Consider the following 21,059-nt stretch of genomic DNA (forward strand, 5'->3'; position numbering starts at 1 on the left):
ACAGCATCCTAAAAAGCAGAGACATCACCCTGCCAACAAAAGTGCGTTTAGTCAAGGCTATGGTCTTCCCAGTTGCAATGTATGGCTGCGAAAGTTGGACCATAAGGAAGGCCGAGCGTCAAAGAATTGAGGCTTTTGAACTCTGGTGCTGGAGAAGACTCTTGCGAGTCCCTTGGACTGCAAGGCGAACAAACCAGTCAGTCCTAGAGGAGATCAGCCCTGACTGCTCTTTAGAAGGCCAGATCCTGAAGATGAAACTCAAATATTTTGGCCACCTCATGAGAAGGAAGGACTCCCTGGAGAAGAGCCTAATGCTGGGAGAGATCGAGGGCAAAAGAAGAAGGGGACGACAGAGAATGAGGTGGATGGATGGAGTCACTGAAGCAGTAGGTGCAAACTTAAATGGACTCCGGGGAATGGTAGAGGACAGGAAGGCCTGGAGGATCATTGTCCATGGGGTCGCGATGGGTCGGACACGACTTCGCACATAACAACAACAACAACAACAACATATTCATTGAATTGAAAATTATTTCAATTCTTAAACGTGTGAAATCAACAGTGTGGACAAAGTATTTCTTTAGAAATTTTGCATTTCTAGCTTAAGCAGAGTTATACCCTTCTAAGTCTTTGTTGTTGTTATGTGCGAAGTCGTGTCCGACCCATCGTGACCCCATGGACAATGATCCTCCAGGCCTTCCTGTCCTCTACCATTCCCCGGAGTCCATTCTTGTCGACTTCTAAGTCTACAGATGTTATTTAAGGTGTGTTTCTGTTTAGGATAGGTTTGGGGTATTAAGATTAAGACATAAAGCAAGGCTATTTTTATATAAACTATGTTACTGCCATATATTATAACAACAACAATAGACTTAAACATTGACCAACTTTGGACTCGGGAAATTTTACATCTTCCATAGTTAAGATAACAAACAAAAACTATCCAGCAAGAATAGTGAAAGGAAGGTGTCTGTTTGGTTATTCTGCTAATCAGTAGTTTAAGCATCTGAATGGTTTGTCTCTATCATTATATATCCATTTGCTTGTTTGCCTGATCCTGTTCAGTTTCCCCTGTCCTTTTCTTTTCTGCCTGACTGGTCCACTATAGATCCAATCCATAAAACCATTCAGGTGCAAACCGTATTGTTTTGTTGTTATACAGATTGTGGGATGCAGATGGAAGGAGCTGTCCAATTGTTTCACCAGCAGCTCATCCTTGCAGACCACTGAGCAAGCATCAGATGGTCCACAATCTCTGTCTTGGTGGTTTAGTCAGAGAACCATTTCCATGCAAATGCAACAAGACCACAGCATATAGGCACCAATGTCAAGGTCAAATCAGGAAAATACTCTCTCCATCCCTTGCTCTAAACCTCTATATGCTGGTATTGATTTCTACACTGAGTCAAGGGATCTGAAATTTGGAAACATATCAGGTTTTGCTGTTAGGAAGCTGACATTCCATGCTTTGAGTATATTATGCAACATCTGCTTAACCCGCACATGTAGCTTTATATGCAAAATATAAGGGAGACAAATATTTTATTAGAATTCACTATTTTGTATAGGTTTTTCAAAGTTTCATTCCAGATTCCTCCCAGAGCTTTGGAATAGATTTTGAGTGTGATTGTATTAGTATATTTGTTACCCACCCTTTCTCAACAGCCTCAGTGTTGAAGGTGTCCTCTGTTGCTGTTTTGTCTATTTCCAATGCCATAAAGACAGAGGCCTCTGCTCAGCAGCTTCACATGGTTATGTTTTATGTAGCCAAGGGAGTGAGCAGGTGGCCATTACTATGCTGTGCAGGTGGCTGCATAAAGCTGAGCAATATAACATTTGGGGATGCATTGTCGAAACTCCCCTGGGGAATCAGATTTCTAGCGACTAGGATGGGCAACCGGGGTTATGGTTGTTAGCCAAGATTTCAGCATATAATGTCAAGGGCTACTACCATGACAGTTTGCAGTTTTCTTTGTGAGAGATATTGGGGAGAGTGGCTGGGAGGAGAGGAGTGAAATGGCAAATCTGATCCAGAGCAGCAGCTTGGAATCAAAGAGACAGGGCAGAACAATTTGTAGATCTCACCTGCCTACCTGCAATCACCTCTCTGTTGGAGCCGGCCGCTCGGTTGGGCATAATTTATTGAGTGTAATTAACTTCTGCTCCAGTTTTCAAATTGGCAGGGTTATTACATATTTGTACTGCAGGGATGCCTGGAGAGTCTGGTAGGAGCCCCATTGTGTGAGACAGTGTACACACACGTAATGAAAGGGAATGGCTGACCCTGTCTCAAAAAGCCGGCAGCCTAAAATGCAGGGTGGTGGCAGGTGGCTTCAACAAAGAGAGCCGGGAGAAGCCCAGTGTAACAGATAAGCATTTCTGAGCCATCAGTTCTAGACTGCAAACAGTCTGGCTACTGCTAAGGTCTTTATGAGTTCTTCCCAGTAAAGAGGTAATTGGAACTGCGGTTGGTGAAAGGCTGACTAAAACCAGACTGACATGAGTGCAAATCCCCACTCAGCAATGAGGGTTATTGAATGACTGAGGGCCAGTTACACTTTCTCAGTTTAACCACCTTTGGGTTGTTGAGAGGATAACATAGAAGATGGAAGAACAATGCATGCTGCTCTGAGTTTCTTCAAGGGAGATAAAAAGGAACTAAGATGTACTAGAGGCAGATCAGCTGGCCCTATAGAAACAGAGATGAGATGGTATAAAAAGGTATCTGTGTGGAAGCAGGGGGATCACAATTATTTAGAGAAAGGAAGACACCCCCCCCCCCAAAATAAATGGCCAGGACAAATGATAGTACAAAATGTTTTCCTTTTATAACAATACAAATTATGACACTGATCAGATTATCATTAGCCTCTAGGTTACAAGAATTTACCACTAAAGTGAAGCATTAAACAGGAAAGGCCAAGGGATTAATTGCAGACTAAATAAACTTCAAAAATACCAGAGATGTTGCTTGGTCCAGACATACCCGAGCAGAGCCAGGCACAGGAATAGTTAGACCAGGATAGATTTTGTTTAAATGTTTTGTTAGGATTTGCTAGGATTTGTTAAAAGACTAGTTTTTGAGGGGAACATCAAGGTGACTTATATGACTTGGTACTGTTTTTTTCAGGCATGGAATGCAGCATGGTTAAACAAGAATCAGAGGTTAGAGTGAGAGAAGCAATCAAAGGGAGTTGGATTAATAGAAGATAAGCAAGAAAGATAATGAAGGAAACAAGAAGTGAGATTCAGTTGGGGCACAGAGGGAAATAGCCATAAAAATAAACACTAGGAGTCCATATTGATGGAGCAACAGCTCCAGGCTCACCTGTCTTCAAGACAACCTTGGCAGATGAGCTTGAGCAATTTGGCAATATCCAGCAACAGCAACACTACAATCTTAGCTGGCTGTGACCTGATCTCACCCATGTTTGGAGCAACCCCATTAGCTATCAGGAGACAGAAGCTAGCACTGGCATGAAGTATAAAAACCTCCTAGCTTCCCCAAGAGAAGGTTGGGGGTTTATGAAAGAGAGTTCAAGCTCTAGGACTGTCTTTTCTCTGAGGTCATAGTTACCAGTACCTCAGAGCCTTGTGTGGAGCAATACCTTTTTACTTCAGAGTTTGAGCTTGCCAAAACCCCACATTTAGATTTTAAAGTTTTTCTCATTCCTAGCAGAAGTCAGGCAGGACAGGGGAAGCCAAGCTTCACTCAAGCACCAGCCATCATAACTTTGGAAATGATAGTGGCCATCTTAGCTAGACAATTCAAATCTCCACCTCACAGCATTGCTGCAGTATGACCTCTGGAGCTTTGGAGGTACAGAAGACCAGATTGTATCTTGCTAAAGACTTCAGGAAATGCTTTTTTGACACACACCATGGTGGGCAAACAGAAGTGAGAAAATCCCTTTGTATGGAGGGAGTGAAATGCATTTTTACCAGGTTCAAAAGAAAGACACTGTCACATCTGAGTTCTATATTGATGGCCACCATTGCCACAAGGAGCAGATGAAGGCCTGGTTGCCTGGACAAGCACTGGAAGGAAATGGGAAGCTACTAGAACACTATAACTTCTTACAGTGAAGTATATATATTCATTTCATACCCAGAGGCATTAAAGCACTTGCTTTAGAATAATCCCAGCTGGGGCATGTATAGAGTGAGGAACCAGAAAATGATATGTCTGCACCTTTGTTTTTATATTCCTTGCTCAATCTGTTGCTGTGCAGACAGTGAACTTTTGGCTATCAATAAATGCTTTATTGTTTTAAATAGTGGCTGTTCTCCATATCACACAGACTCCCAGTGTTCAAACATGCCATTTAAAATGAGTGCCAGGCCAAGTTGCTAAATTATTATTTCCCTTGGAGTGCACTGGTGCAGCAAATCATCCTTGTGGTAACCAAACCTTGGTGGGAGAAAACAAAGTCACTAGAATTAGCTTTAGAACAGCAATACAGCAGGGAAGTAGAGAGCCCTGGCTCTCTTGGCAGGTAATGCCCTCAAAACCAGTTGGTATCGGCATACTGAAGAAGACAAGAGAGAAATCCTCTCTGAGAGTGAAACAATCCCCCCCCTTTGCTTGCCTTCTGCTGAAAGAGAAAAAACTTCAAAAACTAAATATGGGTTGTTGTTTTTTACTAGCTCAAACTCTTAAGTAAAAAAGTTTCTGTCCACAAAAGGCTTTGAGGCACTGGTAATTATGACCTCAGAGAAAGGACTGTCCTAGAGATGGAACTCTCTTCCATAAATCTGAAGAGGAACTTAAGAGAGGAAATAAAGGACCTCAATCCCTATACTGTGTACCGGAAAAGGGAAGAAAGGAGGGCTGGGGGCTCAAACAGCAGTGATTCTTCAGTATGTCTATTTGTGCAATAAAAGGCAATAATACACAGATGCAAGCAAGATACCGTAGTTCTATCTGTTCTCCTGCATAACCCATAGGACAGGATATGACAAAGGAGTATAAGAAGGATAGCAGAAAGTTGATTTTATTACTTGTACCATTTACTCCTTTTGCTGAATAAAATGGGTATACAAAGCATCTGGGTAGAAAATGAGTATTTATATGGTACATCTGTTTGTGGAGATGTACATAAATGGTGGGTTGCATACGCCCAGGTGTTTGATCCCATTTTAACCAGTGTGAGTTCTTTTGCCTGAGAACTAGTTGTCCTTAAAATTGCTCACACTAAATAAAATGAGATCTAACACTCGGGCATATGTAAGCCACCATCTCTGTACATCTCCCCAAATGGATGTGTTTGAAGTATAAATATTCATTTCCTACCCAGAGGTATTGATCCCTGTGCACCCGTTTCCTTCGGCAAAAGAGGTAAATGGTGCAAGAAGCAGTAAGCTTCATTATTGCCCTTTATAGATGGCTGCCAATTTTCATCAAGGTACAGTAAGTTGTGCTTGTCAAGTGTGCTCCCATTTTTCTGTTCCCTCAGAGCAGTCAAGTTGGGCCCAGCCTTGAAAATTCTGAATCAAATGGAGAAGGGGACTTTTATCTTAAGGACAGGAAATTTTCGTTCCTTGGGGGAAGTTTCCCTGATCACATGAGCCTATTGCTCCCCCCTCCCCGCCCAAAGAGTGATGCTTGGAGTGATTCTATCATAAATAAAACAAGTTGAAGGTAGAAATGGAGTTTATTCAGCAATCAGTCCTCTTGTCTGAGCCATAGACTCACCGTCTCAAATGCAAAAAAGGAGAAACCAATTCTGCTCCTAAAAGAAATCAGCACTGATGATATTTAAAGGGAGCAGATTGGTGTCGAGGTATCCTACAATCAGAGCAGGAGCTGACATCAAAAGAACTGAGGAGGTGACCGGCTTTGGAAAGTGTTGGCGAGGATGTTAATTATCTGCCACCCAAACAGCTGTCAGGGCTGCTGATGAGTCTCGCAAAAGGGGCTGAATAGTTTTCTTTGGCACCCGCAGAGTCACACCGTTAACTACGGTTAGGAAGGTCACCCTAGTGTTGGGAGCGTTTTTCCGGCTCCGAGTCCAAGTCGATTCTCCAGGCCTCCACTGGTAAATTGTATTCCCGACCAGGACATGAATTCTGCTCTGCCACTGAACGGCACAAGGAGGTAAGACGAGTATGGGGAGTTCTGGAATTGCCACATCCTGGCTCACTGTGCCATCCTTGCTGAGAAAGAAACATTTATGTGTGCCAGAGATCAGAGCTCTGATTACAGTGCCAGGGGTCTCACGCCGGCTGCTTTCTTCTACCAGCCCACCGATGACAAAGATCCCATTGTCCATGGTCACCGCAGTTGATTTGTAACATTGAAAAGCCAGAGGCATCTCATTCCACACGTTTAACTTGGTGTCATAAATCAAAATGCCCCTATGAGCAAGGCCACTTGCCCTTGTGTGAGAGAATCCCCCAATTAGGTACAGCTTGCCCTTCAGTGCAGCAGAAGCAAAATGACTCACTGGAAATGGAAGGTTGGCAATGGGAGACCAGGATTTCTGTGCCAGATCAAAACTTTCTGCAGAATCAAGTACACTTCGGCCACTCCGGCCCCCCAAAGCATACAGCTTCTGTTTACAGGCTAGAAAGCCATGTTCTCGTCGGGGTACAGACATGGAAGGCAGCTGTATCCACTGGCCAGTCAGAGCATCAAACTCATGCAGATTTCCTAAGATCGAGCCGTTAAGCCTTTGCCCTCCAGAGACATAGAGCTTGTGCCCAATGGCCAAGAAGCCTGAAGAATCAAGATACATTAAGGGTGGTATCTCCTCCCAGCTTTCTGTCTGAAGGTTGAAGCCCAGGAAGTGAGTTTTCAAACGCTCAACCACTCCTCCTTGCATATTGCTTACAAAAAGTCCCAAGCTCACAATCCAGTCATCAAACATACCACGCCTGAGACCTCTGCTCTTCAGCAACCTCCCTTCCCCATCCAGATGTTCCCACTGAAGGTGAGCATGTCCATATTGGGCAATGATATCTGCCTGAACTGCAGTTACCTCCTCAGAAGTAAGAAGAGTGAGACGTATTTGTCCTATCAGCTTATTGAGCAGTGAGAGGTGCTCAGCTGGTTGAGACTTCACCCAGCGTTGTACAGCTTGGTAGACAGTGAACTCGGTAGACACTAGAAGTTTATCTGAGGAGACGATGCTCATCACTGTACTGAGATCCAGACCTGAGAAGGACTCATGTTCAGAAAGTGGCTCAAAGTTCATTGTGATGTGGCGTGTGGCCACACGAAGCAAAGCTTGGTGATTGTGGGCATATGCCAGTGCATAAAGCCCCAGACAGCTGTCCATCGAAATGCTGTCAGCGAGGAATCTAGCAAGAACAAGAAAGGAAATAAGAGTCAATGGGAACGTAAAGCCATCTGTGCTCATTAGCCATCATTACATTCTGTGGTAATAAATTCCACAGCTGAATTATATACTCCTGCATAAGCCTAGTTTTCAGCACCTTCTCTCACACTGAAAAAGGCCTCCTCGGCTTATACACGGGTATATATGGTAATTGAAATAAAAGCCTGCTCAAGCCAGCCAATCGTTGCTCTGGCAACTTGGTTTGACTCAGGGACTCTGATCTTCTTTTTCCTTTTGCCTTCACTTCTTCCTCTTCTTAATCACTTCTTCTAAACTATTCTTTTGGTTTCTGTGGATGAAAAGCGGGGTACAAAAACCAGCAGCTACTCATCCTCTTGACTTTTCTGTATTTGTTGGGGAGGGAGGCTGGATGGGAGAGCCTGTGATGATGGAGCATTTCCCACCATCGGCTTATATGCAAGTCAATTACTTTGCACAGATTTTGTGGTAAAATTAGGTCCCTCGGCTTATGTGCGGGTCAGTTTATATGCCAGTACATAGGGTACTCTTTGAGAAAAGAAGCATTAACTTTTTCTCTCTCCTGAATTGAATGCCCATCAACTTCACTGCCCCCCCCCCCATGTTCTATGATTATGGGGGAGGGAGAAAAAGCTTTCTTCATTCCTTGCCTGATTTTATAAACTTCTATCATGTCCCCACTTAGTTCTCTGTTTCCCAGTTCCAGACTCTTTAGCCTTTGTTCATAGGAAATGTGCTCCAACTCTGTAACTGTCTTCTTCCAGCTCTGCAATGTCATTTTGAGATTCAGTGACCAGGGGCATCCCTAGCATATTTGATGCCTGGATGGATAATGTTTTAACACCTTTACATTTTTTTTGCTGTCAAGTCACAGCTGATTTCTAGCAATCTGACAGGGTTTTACAGGCAAAAACCATTTGGCATTGGTTTGCCATTGCTTGTCTCCATGTCAGCCCTGCTTAGCTTTTGATTTCTGGCAAGATTAGTCTAGGGTGGAGCTATGACTTCAGCGGAGGAGCTGGGTCCCATAAACCAGCGGTCCCCAACCTTTTTCAGGCTGTGGACCGGGGGGGGGGGGAGAGGGAGGCGCTGATTAAACCAGCAGGCACGCCTCCCTACCCCTGCGGTGCGGTGCTCGCTGCACCAGGAGTGCACTGCGGGGGGAAGCGCGGGCACCGGCATGCCTGCACCCGCAAACATGCCTGCACGGACCTGCCACATCTGCATGTTTGTGGGCACCAGCAGGCCAGCGCTCGCAAATGCCCGCCTGCCTGCCCGCCGGCCCACCGACACCCGTGCCTCCCACCCGCAGCGCAGCACTCGCTGCGCCAGAAGGCAGCCGATTGTTCCTGGAGCAGCAAGCACGCACTTCAGTGGGGTAGGGAGGCACACCTGTTGGCACGCCCGCGCCTCCCTCCCCCTCCGCCATGGCCCGGTACTGAGGCCTCTACGGCTCAGTACCGGGCCACAGCCCGGTGGTTGGGGAGCACCGCCATAGACTGCTGGTCTTCCTTCTCCATTGAGGATAATCTACTGCAATCAGATTTTTAACCTAATTTTTAACCTGGGTTTTCTCAAAGCCTGAAGAATGATTCAGCAGTTTCTCAATGGTAAAAAATGTGATAAGGTTGATCTAGCGAATTCTAGAGGGCTTTTTGTTATGCTGAGGTTCCCCATTCATACAGTTTAAAACTAAGAGGTAGACCTCTTAATTTTAAGAGGTAAGATGGCTTGTCTAACTTTATTAGAAACTGTTAAGTGGTGCCTGCGATCAAGTGGCATCCAGAGCACATACCATACCTGCCATACCTTAAATATACTTGGCAATTACCAGAACTGTACATGGAATTCCATTTTTTAAAAATATCTATTTATACTTAGATTTATATACTGCCCCTTCTGGATACCAGCTTGGTGAGCTTGCACCATAGATCTATACAGGGGCATAACAATATAGACTGTTTTATTTTCAGTTTCTGTCCTACTAGTCTACAGCATGGCATTTACTCTTCACTACTGTTGCACAATGAGTATATTATTTTGTCCGAGGTTTAAGTGAAACCTACTCAGTGAGCTCTTTAATAAGGAACAGGACAGAAGTCTATCACACTGAAGATTAAGCTCATTTTATACATTCAAGAGAAATAAGCATGAACAATCTTAATTTATCAGACACCGATGTTACATTTGAACAAGTTTTGAATTTTCCATAGCACATATCTTTCCACTTTTCCTGTCCTTGCAGTCAAGTTCATATTTATTGAAAACTAAATGGTGTTTTACTGGAACATTGCTTCCATTGCCACTATATGGAGTTCACATTTCCATGTATCTTAAGGTACTCATCCACATCCTAATGAACCCTGGTGCCAGGCCCCAAACAGAACTCAGTCTGTCTTACCTGCCAACTATATCTTGCAGTGGGAGGATCACAAGCCTGCAAGCTGCTGTGAAGAGGTCTTGGGAAGACTCCATTGTAAGCAACAGTTTCCCGGTGTAGAGATAATCTAGAATTTTCTGAAGAATTGAAGAGGCCATCTCTTCTAGGACAACCTGCCTTTCCCAGGATTCTCTGAAGGGTCTGGTGAACATAGCATGGAAATAAGGACTGAACGAGGCCAATAGAGCCCTACAAAGAGAGGCAGCAGAACAACTAGGTTAAAATGTAACTTGAGCCAATTTTAATAGTTCTAACTCCTAAACTGGTTTGCTCTATACAGGAATGGCTGCTGTTTACCATGTTCACCAGCTTTAGTTGGAGGAAGATGGGAAGGAAATTCTCTGATTTAAAACTAATGTGCTGGGCTAATTTGGTGGTGTATTTGTGTTTTCATTCCACATTTCATAGCTATCTCAATTGTGCTTGGAGGGAAACAATATCAGGAAAAATAAAGGCAGTCGGGAGCTTTGAAGTGGATGATGAGTCAGATCTAGACAACAACATGCATGCACTACATTTCTTTGCAAGTTGAATCAAATCTGTGAGAAAAATTCCAGGAATATCACCTTTTTTGTGGACAGAGGATCTGAATGATCAGTGCATGAAGCTGAATATCAAGTGGAAAGGGAAATCCTTCACTGTACAGAGTGGTTGCTAGGGGCAAAGGGATGAGATCTTAGTATAACTCCCAGAAGGATTTGTTGTTAGAAACAAAATGCTTCAATAGAATGATTTCATTATGATTAAGTAATGTAATTCTTTTCTATTTATATTAACTTTCTACCTTTAATCCAGTTACTAAAGGCACAAACCATTGATCCCTAAAGAAGGCAGTAACTTTACTTATGTGGGAGGGAAGGTGACATGAGGTGGCTCGATCTCATCAAATTCCTGGAGCTAAGCAAAGTCAATTCTTGGAAATGGAGGCCACAAAAGTAGACTCCACAGAGGAAGGTAGTGGCAAACCACCTCTGCTCCCCACTTGCCTTGCACTTTCCTTACTGGGGTCACCATAAGTAGGCTGTGATTTGACCAGCAACCAAGTAACAAAATTTGCAAGTGCTTTCTCATTAAATATCATTTCAAAGTGTAGCTGGTCAGTGTCACAGTCTTGAGTGGCTGTCAAGATGTACATACCGAGGATGTACATACCGGTATGCAAATGTACATACTGAGGATCTGTTTTCATCCCTTTTTCGACAGAAATACTATCAGTGCATTTGATCAAACTGATGCAGTTGGTCTACGCAAACCAAGAAGCCATTGTACATAGACCATTTGGTGACACTGACTGGTTCAAAAGAGAGAAAGGAGTGCACCAAGGTTGCATTCTTTCCCCCTTCCTGTTTAACTAGTATGCTGAGATCATTATGAGATTGAACTCAAAGAATTAAGATTGGAGGAAGGAATATGAATAATATGCATAATACTTGGTATGCTGATGATAGAAGCTAAGGAAGGCCTAGAAGAGCTAATTACAAAGGTCAATGAAGTAAGTAAGAAAGTTGGCCTTTCCTTAAACTCGAAAAAGACAAAAATAATGACCACTGCAAAAAAGACATATCACAATAATAATTAACGGTGAAGAGATAGAATACATTCAAGAATTCATTCTTCTTGGATCACAAATTGATGTGACGTTTTAAAATTTTGTTAGATTTCAAATGCTTTTATTTTGTTTGCGAGAAAGGCAGGCTTATATACATCTTTAAACGTCCTGCGGTGCGGGGCACCGCGGACTAAATAAAACAGTAAGGGCTGGTGGGGAGGAGTTAGGGCGGGCTCTGTCCGGGATAAAAACTTGGAGGAGCGAATCAGGAGCTGTGAAGCGGATCCTGATTCGCTCCTTCGAGTGGCACTCCAGGGCAAAGTGTCCTGTTGGACACTTGGCCCATCTCCTGGACGCCGCGCCACAGCCTCCAGTCCTCCCGAGCCGCCATCCGACACAGATCGCTGCCAGGGAGGAAGCTCACCCCACGCCGCTGGCCTTGGGGAAAATCATTTCCCCTCCACCCAGCAACTGCCATTCCCCGCCTTCTACGCCTCCCCAACCGCCGCCACCCGCCCCCTTCCCACCCCCATCCCGAACATCCTTCCCCAGCCGCCCCCGCCCGCTCCTTTCCCACCCACCCCCCATCTTGCCATCTGCTGCTTCTGCGCCTCTCCCCGGCCTTCGCCACTGCCGCGGACACCCCTCGCGCTCCAACCGCCTCCGAGTGCTCCACGGACACACGGCAACAACCACCGTGCCCAGCCCTTGCCGCCCCGCCTGAAAATGGCCACTGCCACCAGGAGACCCCCGTCGAGCCGCCCCGAGCCGAGCCACGCGGCCGCTGCAAGCCGAGGCGTCCCTGACCAAGCGCCCCGCCCAAACATCGCTGGGCCGAAAACGGCTGACCCCACCCACGGACCGCCGTCAAGCCCCTCACACGCCCACCGCGAGCCCAGCCGTCCCCGCCTGCTGCAAGCCGCGTCGCCCCGCACTCCACACCCGGATCCACGCCGACAGGAGGCTGCTGATGAGCCACTCCGCTGGCAGCGGCCCACCCAGCCCTCGCTGCCCACCACCAACATGGCCGCCGCAACCCCGAGACCGCTGGCAAGTCCCTGCATGGCCACGGAGAGACGGGCTATTGCCGCCCACTACCAGCCATTGCCCTGCCGTGCACTCTTGCCACGGTGAGTCTCGCCAACTGGGGGAGGCCCAGAGCCACACACCGCTGCCCCCGCAGCAATAGCCCAGGCGCCCGCCACCATTCCCACCCGCACCTAGCGCCTGGTGTATTTTTGCCACAGCGGGCTTGATTCCTAGTTTTAAATAAATCAATTAAAATGATTAAAGATACAGTTTGAACTTTTCATCAGATAAAATGTCAGAGCTCTAGAAAAAAGATATAAAAATAAGCCAAAAGACTGTTTGAACATGGCTATAGAGCCAACTTCCACATTAGGTTAAAAAACAGGTGTCTGTAGTAGAGTAAAGGACAGAGACAGTGGAACCTCCTCTACAGCGAAACCTACACTAGTCTTATGGCTTAAGTAGCACTCAGCACTAAAGCACCCACTCAGGGCTGCTGTCCAACCCTGAGTGCCTCCTCCTCCAACTGGCTGTCCAGCAGCCAGCCAATCGCCTTCCGTCCCCCATTTCTGACCACCCCTTACTCCTTCCAGTTCCCTCTGAGGCTCAGAGGCTGCAGATCCCTGCCATAGGAGAGCTGCCCATGCCGGGGAGTTCCATAATAGCTGACTGCAGCCTTTCCAGGTCCTGGGGGAGGTTGTCCGCAGAGTTCTTCCACCCCCCTCCCCCCCAAAAAAACTAGTGCACATTTGTATCCCTGAATGCAATGGGCTTTGCCCCTAGTTATCTAATAAAATGCTAAGTCCCACCTGAGTTAGTTTGGCTTTGTTATACTATGTTAGCTCATAAATACAAATTATTGTATTAGAATATAATTTGAGATGTTTTGACTTTTCAAGTACTTGTGATTTGGTGTAAAAGACTGAGACTAAAGTTAGTGTCCCTGTATCAGTTCAAGTTTGTTTTAAGAATAATCCATACCTGAATCTGGTACTATAAAATACATTACTGTTTGCTACAATATGTACAAAATTGCAAATTCATAGAAGAAACTGCAGAATAATAAAACAATCTATCAGAATTTCATGATAGAAACTAATCCCAGTTATCAAACCTGAACTCTACTGCATAGAAGCTCAGCTCAAGATACCACCACTCCCACCCATGTGGGTGGAGGACATATTTTAGCCCGCCCACAGTGACATGGATCCAATTGGTTTTCTGAATGCTGTGTGGGACCTAATGCCTCCTGGAGACTCATTGGTGGCAGTAGTGGAGGGTTAGCAGTCCTGCTTGCCTGCCACTATTGACAAAATCACTCCTCAGCACCCTCTCTGTCCTCACCTCAAACTAGCTCCATGGTATACCAGGGAGCTACAGGAGAGGAAGTGGGAAGTGAGATGGCTACATTGAGGGTGGCAAACAGCAAGAACATCTTATTGTATGCTTATGAAGGCGAATGAGACGGTGGTGAAGTGGCTAAAGGTGATTTTTATGTCACCGCAATCATGTCTGCAAGCTCTCACGTCTACAAGCTCTCACCCAGTCAAATTATCTAGAGTAATTCAGTCTGGCCCTCCAGGGAGGGTGGACAAACACTAGTCAAGTGGATCTTGGCTGTGAGTCATTAGCAGGTTTTTTGCGGATAAAGTCTTGTAACTCCGCTGGGACCTTCCTGCCATGTTTAATACAAAAAGGGAACTGGAGGCCCCTTGGCCACCCCGGGGGGATACATTTAATGACTTCAGGCAGCTCTCTGAATCCAAAGTGTACAGGTTGCTGGGGTTGGTGAGGGTGACCACTTGCCCCTGGATCTCTGTCTTGGTTGCTCAAAATGGGTGACTGATGGATAGGAGGCCCCCTGGGGGATATTGTAAATCTCTCCCTGTCTACTGGGGAGTTCTCAGAGGGGCTGAAAGAGGAAGTGGTCCATCCCTTACTGAAAAAAACATCACTGGACCCATGTGACCAGGCCAGCTACTTCCCCATCTTGCATTTCTGGGTAAGGCAGTTGAAAGGGCTGCAGCAGACCAGCTCTTGGAGTAAGCTCAGTACTCAACCCATACCAGTTGACTTCCATCCTGGCCACGAGGGGGGGGATGGAGTTGGTCACCTTAATGGATGAAATCTGGTACCAGCTGGATCAGGGTGGGTTAGCCATACTCATGATGTTGACCACCTTTGATGTGTTTGATAATGTGTTATTGATCCACCATCTCGCTTGGGCCTGGATTCAGGGGACAGCCTTTCAGTGGATATGCTCCCTTCTCCAGAACTGGAAACAGAAGGTGGCAGTAAGGGAAGAGTTGTTGTGCCCCTATCAACTCCCTTGTGGGGTTCTGCAGGGGGAGATACTCTCTCCTACATTGTTTAACAACTTTATATGCCCTCTGGCCCAGCTGATCTGGAGCTATGCCCTGGGCTGTCACCAATATTTGGATGACACCCAGTCTATCACCTAATGGACAGCTGCCTGGCCACCCCCTCCCCGGATATATTTGCCAGATGTTTGGAAACCATAGCTGTGTGGTTAGAGCAGAGTCACCTGAAACTCAACCCTTCCAAGATGGAGGTGGTGCAGAATGCAGTTGCTAGGGTCCTCATAGGTACACCTTGGAGGTTCCACATCCAGCCAGAGCTGTGGCAGCTGCATTGTTTGCCAGTTGTGGCCTGGATCAGGTTCAAGGTTTTGTTATTAACATTCAAGGCTTGGGCCCCACTTCTCTGAAGGACCACTTGCCTCTTCATGCCCCCCGTAGGGCTCTTCGCTCTGTGGGTGCCAATCGCCTATCCTTGACTTGGGCCAGGGCCTTTTTAGTCTTGTCCCAGACCTGGTGGAACAAGCTCCCAGATGATGGAGCTCTTCCAGAAGGTCTTTGGTTAAGGCCAGAGCAAGTAAGATATTGGGGGCCCCTCCTCAGGCTTGGCTAGTCTAACAGACTATGTCAGGCCATTGGAGTAGTTTCCATTCCCTGCATGGTAGGTTCCTGGCTGCCAGACCTCATGGGGGTGGTGGTGGTGAGGGTTATTATTCGCCACCAATCTTGTGGTTTTGGTATGCTAGATTTTTATGTGGGGCTTTTACTGGGGATTTTATCTGACTCTTACTACCCACCACGAGTCATTCTGGAAGTGGCAGGCTAAAATCATCATCCTCATCCTCATCCTCATCCTCATCCTCATCCTCATCCTCATCATCATCATCATCAGAGAACTGTAGCATTTGCTGTCCCAAAAATATCCCATATGTAGCATGACCTCCTTCTTGACAACAAATACTCAATTTTGCATGTGTGTATATAGATATAGATCTAATTTTATTTTGTGTGCAGGGAGAAGCACTGTGGCCTTAGATATGTGTTCAATTCCTATCTTCGCTACTGATTCATTCTGTGACCTTGGACAAGTCACTTCATGTCACTCTTAGTTCTCTATCTATAAAATATAAATAATCTGCTACCTACCTTGTATTACTGCGAGGAGGAACTATACAAAGACTGTAAAACACTTTGACACTACTAATTACGGTTCCTGCTACTACTACCATTTATTTCAAAATATTTCAGAGAAGAATTTTTTTTAATTAAACATTTGCAGGCATATAACTAACACTAAAACTGGTGTCAGTGGCTTGCTAGGAGAAATGGCCCTGACTGGATCCATTGTGATGAAGATTGTTACACTCTGTGTCAGAGGTCACACTTCCTCTGGAACTAACGTTTTTCAGTGCTATCCCATGTAATCTGTATTTGGTTGGACAACAAATTCTCCTGGAGTAGAACATCAGTGCCCTGCCTTTTAATGACATGACACCTAACTAACCAGGCCAATGTCCACCAGTGGATTTGGAAAAAGACAAAGGGCAGAAACCTACCTGTGACAGGGGAAATTCTTTCCTTCAGCCACCAAAGTGGCATCACAAAGCTGCTTGTTCTCATAAAGTTTTCTTAAACCTGTACAGTTAGAAAAAACAAGAAATAAGAACTCCAGTGGTTAGGTAACTCTGCCCAAGGAGCTATGTGAAGAAAACATGAAGAGTATAAGGGTGATGCTGAACCACCTGTTTCTAGCAGCATTTCTTTGGGGAGGAAGTGTGGAAACAGTTGTCACTGCATTACTATAGGATGTGGCCCCTGGTTGAGATAAAATGTTAGTGACCTCCATGGTCTCATATTTAGAGTGCTGGATTAGGAGTTAGCCTCTATGGTTATATTTGTGGGCCTTATAGTTCCAGTGAGCTGGGTACCACAGAGACAGTGTACTAATCAAAATAAAGACCTTGCCTAACTGTTGTCTCCATATTCTTAAATATGCTTACCTTTAACATAGTAGAATCCCAAAGAATTAGGCCTCATACTCATATCCTCTTTATCATCATGGTTCTTTTTGGTATCCATAATCCATCCACTGAAATGGGTCCAGGAATCTTAACAAAAAGTGAGAAATCAACCAGTCAGTTCTAGGGAAGAAGAGAAAGCCTAAAATTTGAAATAGGGATTTAACACAGCTTCATGTGAATGAAAACACAACACATCCACAGCAGTCCAAATTCATCCTCACAGATGTTCTGCAGTCCTGAGGCCCATTGCTGGTCCTGCAATTCTGAACTACATGGCTAATGGTAATCAATGTCAAAAATAACCATAAAGACTGAGTTAATCCTTTCCCATTTCTTCAAAGTACTCTTGAACGTGTTTCTTCTTCTCATGGATATAGGAATAATATTCGTTGACAGTTCCTTTTCCTGTACTGTCCCTTCAGTAGCCAGCATTCCCAAGCCTTGTAGATCAAGTCAGATGATATGACTGTTGTATCTCAAAAAAATCTGCTTTCCATCCTTTCAACCCCAACTGACACTCAAAAGGTTTTCAGATACATCAATCTATTCTGCTTCCAGGATATAGTTTCAGAATGGTGTTATACCTGAGAGAGAAAGTTGTTGCCTGATAACCATCTTGGGTCATTACCGGGCTTGAACTGAATCTTGGTGCAGAAGCAATCTCAAAAACTCATGGAAAGACAGCAGGTGCAGCGGTTATCCAAGCTGTGAAATAGTACACAGTATGAAATGGTATCTAGAATGGAAAGCAATTGCCATTTTCTATTATTTGGTTGCTGGTGGATGGTGAAACCACTGTATTCAGGCCATTGGGTGAAATGGAAAATTGAAATTCCTAAGGAAAGCTAGGACCCTCCCCCATTATGATGATCAATTTTGAAACAGACTGGTAGCAGCCAATGAGCTGTTACTATTTTGCAACTACTCCTTTAATATTTGCATATTGGGAGAATGATAGGCCATATTTTAAAGCCTATTCAGTGGATTGTGATATTACTATCAAGGAACAGATACACAATCACCTATTCATTCACGTAGCCACTTCTGAAAGATTTATCTTTACTAGAAGAGATAAACATTTTAAAATGTAGAGCTGCTGTCATCAGTGATGTCATGAAATTTCAGTAGCCATTATGTCCAGTGATGGTAGAGATATCCTTATTAAGGGTCAGTCTCCACTGGGAAGTTGGGCAGGTTTTCTGGCTGCCGCATATGGATGTCAGAGGGAACTAAGGGATGGGGTTTTACTGAACAAATGGCACAAGGGGGAAGTATTAAGCACTATCCCACTTTTAAATGCCAGTCTTAAACTTTTAGATTGTAGCTTTATTGTTTTTGGTTGAGTGGTTTGACTATGAAGTTCTTGTTCCTGAATGTCTTGTCTTCTGCTGCCTCCTTCCTTCTTTGCTCTTATCGACTGTGTAGAAGGTTCTTTCTCTGACTCTCCAAACCAAAAACTTTATTCAAACAATAGAACGAGTTCCTAGGTATAAAACCCCATTTTTGTATTTTACTTCATTAGTTAACTTATTAATTGGTTTTTCTTCAGCGATACTAACAAAGTCTTCAACACACTACCTTATATTTTATACCTTATACTTTATATTTTAAGACACATAACTTGGGTCTATTAATATCAAATTAATATCAAAGGTCCATGAAGGTAACTATCTTATAAATGTGGCTTGTTTGTGAAACAAAGATTCTGGTTGTAGATATGCAATCCCTTGTTTGCCTTGCCAAATGGCAATTTCATTGGATAGGAAAACTAAAAGCAAGAGATGTTAAAAGCTGAGAGAGTTTTCTTTAAGCCACTCTAGACAGGTATCTCTGTAGTTCAGGGAATGTATGGGGGCAATGCTAGGAAATATTACAGGATTAAGCCAGGATTAGCATCTTCATGCATCACATGAAACCACCACTAAGAATGTTGTTGTTAGGTGTGAAGTCATGTCCAACCCATTGCGACCCCATGGACAATGATCCTCCAGGCCTTCCTGTCCTCTACCATTCCCCGGAGTCCATTTAAGTTTGCACCTACTGCTTCAGTGACTCCATCCAGCCACCTCATTCTCTGTCATCCTCTTCTTCTTTAGCCCTTGATTGCTCCCAGCATTAGGCTCTTCTCCGGAGAGTCCTTTCTTCTCATGAAGTGGCCAAAGTATTTGAGTTTCATCTTCAGGATCTGGCCTTCTAAAGAGCAGTCAGGGTTGATCTCCTCTAGGACTGACCGGTTTGTTCGCCTTGCAGTCCAAGGGACTTGCAAGAGTCTTCTCCAGCACCAGAGTTCAAAAGCCTCAATTCTTTGACGCTCGGCCTTCCTTATGGTCCAACGTTCGCAGCCATACATTGCAACTGGGAATACCATAGCCTTGACTATACGCACTTTTGTTGGGCGGGTGATGTCTCTGCTTTTTAGGATGCTGTCTAGATTTGCCATAGCTTTCCTCCCCAGGAGCAAGCGTCTTTTAATTTCTTTGCTGCAGTCCTCATCTGCAGTGATCGTGGAGCCCAGGAAAATATAATCTGTCACTACCTCCATTTCTTCCCCATCTATTTGCCAGGAATTGAGAGGGCCACTTGCCATGATCTTCGTTTTCTTGATGTTAAGTTTCAAGCCACTAAGAATAACTGTGCTTAATCAACCATCGTCTAGCAATGGTTTCAGATCCTGGTTTCATATTAGCAATAGTTATTTCAGTGGTCAGCAATCATTCAGATGATTATATTAACCATAGTAAATTTAATTAAATTATGTTTTCATGTGATGTCTGAACTGAAATCTGTCATGAACTATTGTCCTGGACCTAATTTATACTGAAGCCCACTATAACAAGAAAAACTTCTTCAAATATGTGATGAGCAAACTTAAGGTAAACAAGGCAACAGACCCACTGTTGGGTGAAGATGGAGAAACTTTGACAGAGGACAGAGAGAAAGCAGAAAGACTCAGTACCTATTTTGCCTCTGTTTTTCTCCCAGAAGAATATGGACACATCAAGAGATGGCAGTAGGTATAGTATCTGAGAGTGCTCAAAGAACTGTCTGGAGAGCTTGTGGAACCTTTGTCCATCATCTTCAGGACCTCTTGGACAACTGGATATGTGCCAGAGACTGGAGGAGAGAGAATGTTATCCCAATCTTCAAAAAGGGAGGAGAGAATACTCAGGAAACTACAAGCCAGGGTTTCATAAATCCCTGAGGTTTTATGATGACCCTGGAAAGGTTTCCCTATTGAGTGGGAGTTCAGAGAGGAGGGAATTAAATGGGAGAGGAAGGGATGCCTCTTTACTGTTTGCTGCACAGGACCTTGGAGGACCTTATCTTAATTGCTGGAGAAGACTTCAATGGGTTTGCCTAAGGGGCTCTCTGTTTCCACTTCTTTTCTTCTCACTTTTTATTTTTTTACTAACTTTCAATTACTCTTTGGGTTTCTGTGGGTGGGGTGGGGGTACTTGGGGGGATTCTCTTTTTTATCCCCTGTATTTTTCTTCTTTTTTCCTTTTGGTTAGTGCATGTGCAGATCCAGCTGAGGAGGAGGAAGGTGCCCACATGACAATACTCCCTTGTTTTCTGAGGCTTGCCTAGGGCAAATGGATTTTCTTTTTGTGTGCCAGATATCATGATGGATTTGTTCTGCCTGCTGCTGTCCACCAACCTTCCCCATAGCAAGCATCCCCTCATATCTCTCTCTTTGCTGTGGTGTTTGGCGGGCCTCTAGGTCCCCCCTGGAGACTGGCATCCCTTGACTCATTACTTGCAATGGTGGGGATTTATGATCAGAACAAAGAGTCTATTTTTTCTCACCCATAGGAAATAATGGTGGCAGGATGGGGCACCCTCTTTGGGAGCCCCCAGAATTAGACCCCCCTCCCAATCCAATCTTCTTGAAACTTGGGGGGTCATCAAATAAGGGGCTCCTGAAGCTACACTGAAAGTTTGGAGCCTCTAGCTCAAACCCCTACCACCCCCAGGACACTGAGAAGATGGAAACCTGAACATTCCCATTGAAGTCAATGGCACCATTGATTAAATCTCCAAATTGCTTGAGAGACGTCCAAGTTGATTCAGCTAGATCTGAATCCAAATCAGATGATTCTGACCGCCCTTTAACAGTCCAAATCAGGTCCCTCCAAACTCAAAACAGTCTGAATTTTTTTTCCAGTTGCACAACCCTACCAGCTAGATAAGGGGGGTGGATTCACATAATAGTTCAGCAGTGGGATCAGCTGCCTGAGGAGGAGATGAGCTCCCTTCACTGGCAGTCTTTAAGCAGTGGCTGGACAGATACTTATTCTGGATGTTTTAGGCTGATCCTGCATTGAGTACGAGGTTGGATTAAATGGCCTGTATTACCCCTTCCAACTCTATGATTCTATACCA

The 21,059-nt window shown here is 44.7% G+C and overlaps 1 protein-coding gene across 1 annotated transcript; it reads right to left on the minus strand.

Annotated features, from left to right (window-relative positions):
* Positions 1–5,635: 5,635 nt before the first annotated feature.
* Positions 5,636–17,506, minus strand: LOC143832063 (kelch-like protein 25). Its single transcript, XM_077325852.1, has 5 exons — positions 17,261–17,506; positions 16,656–16,763; positions 16,212–16,290; positions 9,721–9,948; positions 5,636–7,302 (listed from the first exon to the last, which is right to left on the minus strand). The coding sequence occupies exons 1-5, from the start codon at positions 17,289–17,291 to the stop codon at positions 5,862–5,864; spliced, it is 1,887 nt and encodes a 628-aa protein (XP_077181967.1). The 5' UTR covers positions 17,292–17,506; the 3' UTR covers positions 5,636–5,861.
* Between the last annotated feature and the right edge of the window lie 3,553 nt (positions 17,507–21,059).

Source organism: Paroedura picta, chromosome 3 (assembly GCF_049243985.1).
Source record: "Paroedura picta isolate Pp20150507F chromosome 3, Ppicta_v3.0, whole genome shotgun sequence".
NCBI lineage: Eukaryota > Metazoa > Chordata > Lepidosauria > Squamata > Gekkonidae > Paroedura > Paroedura picta.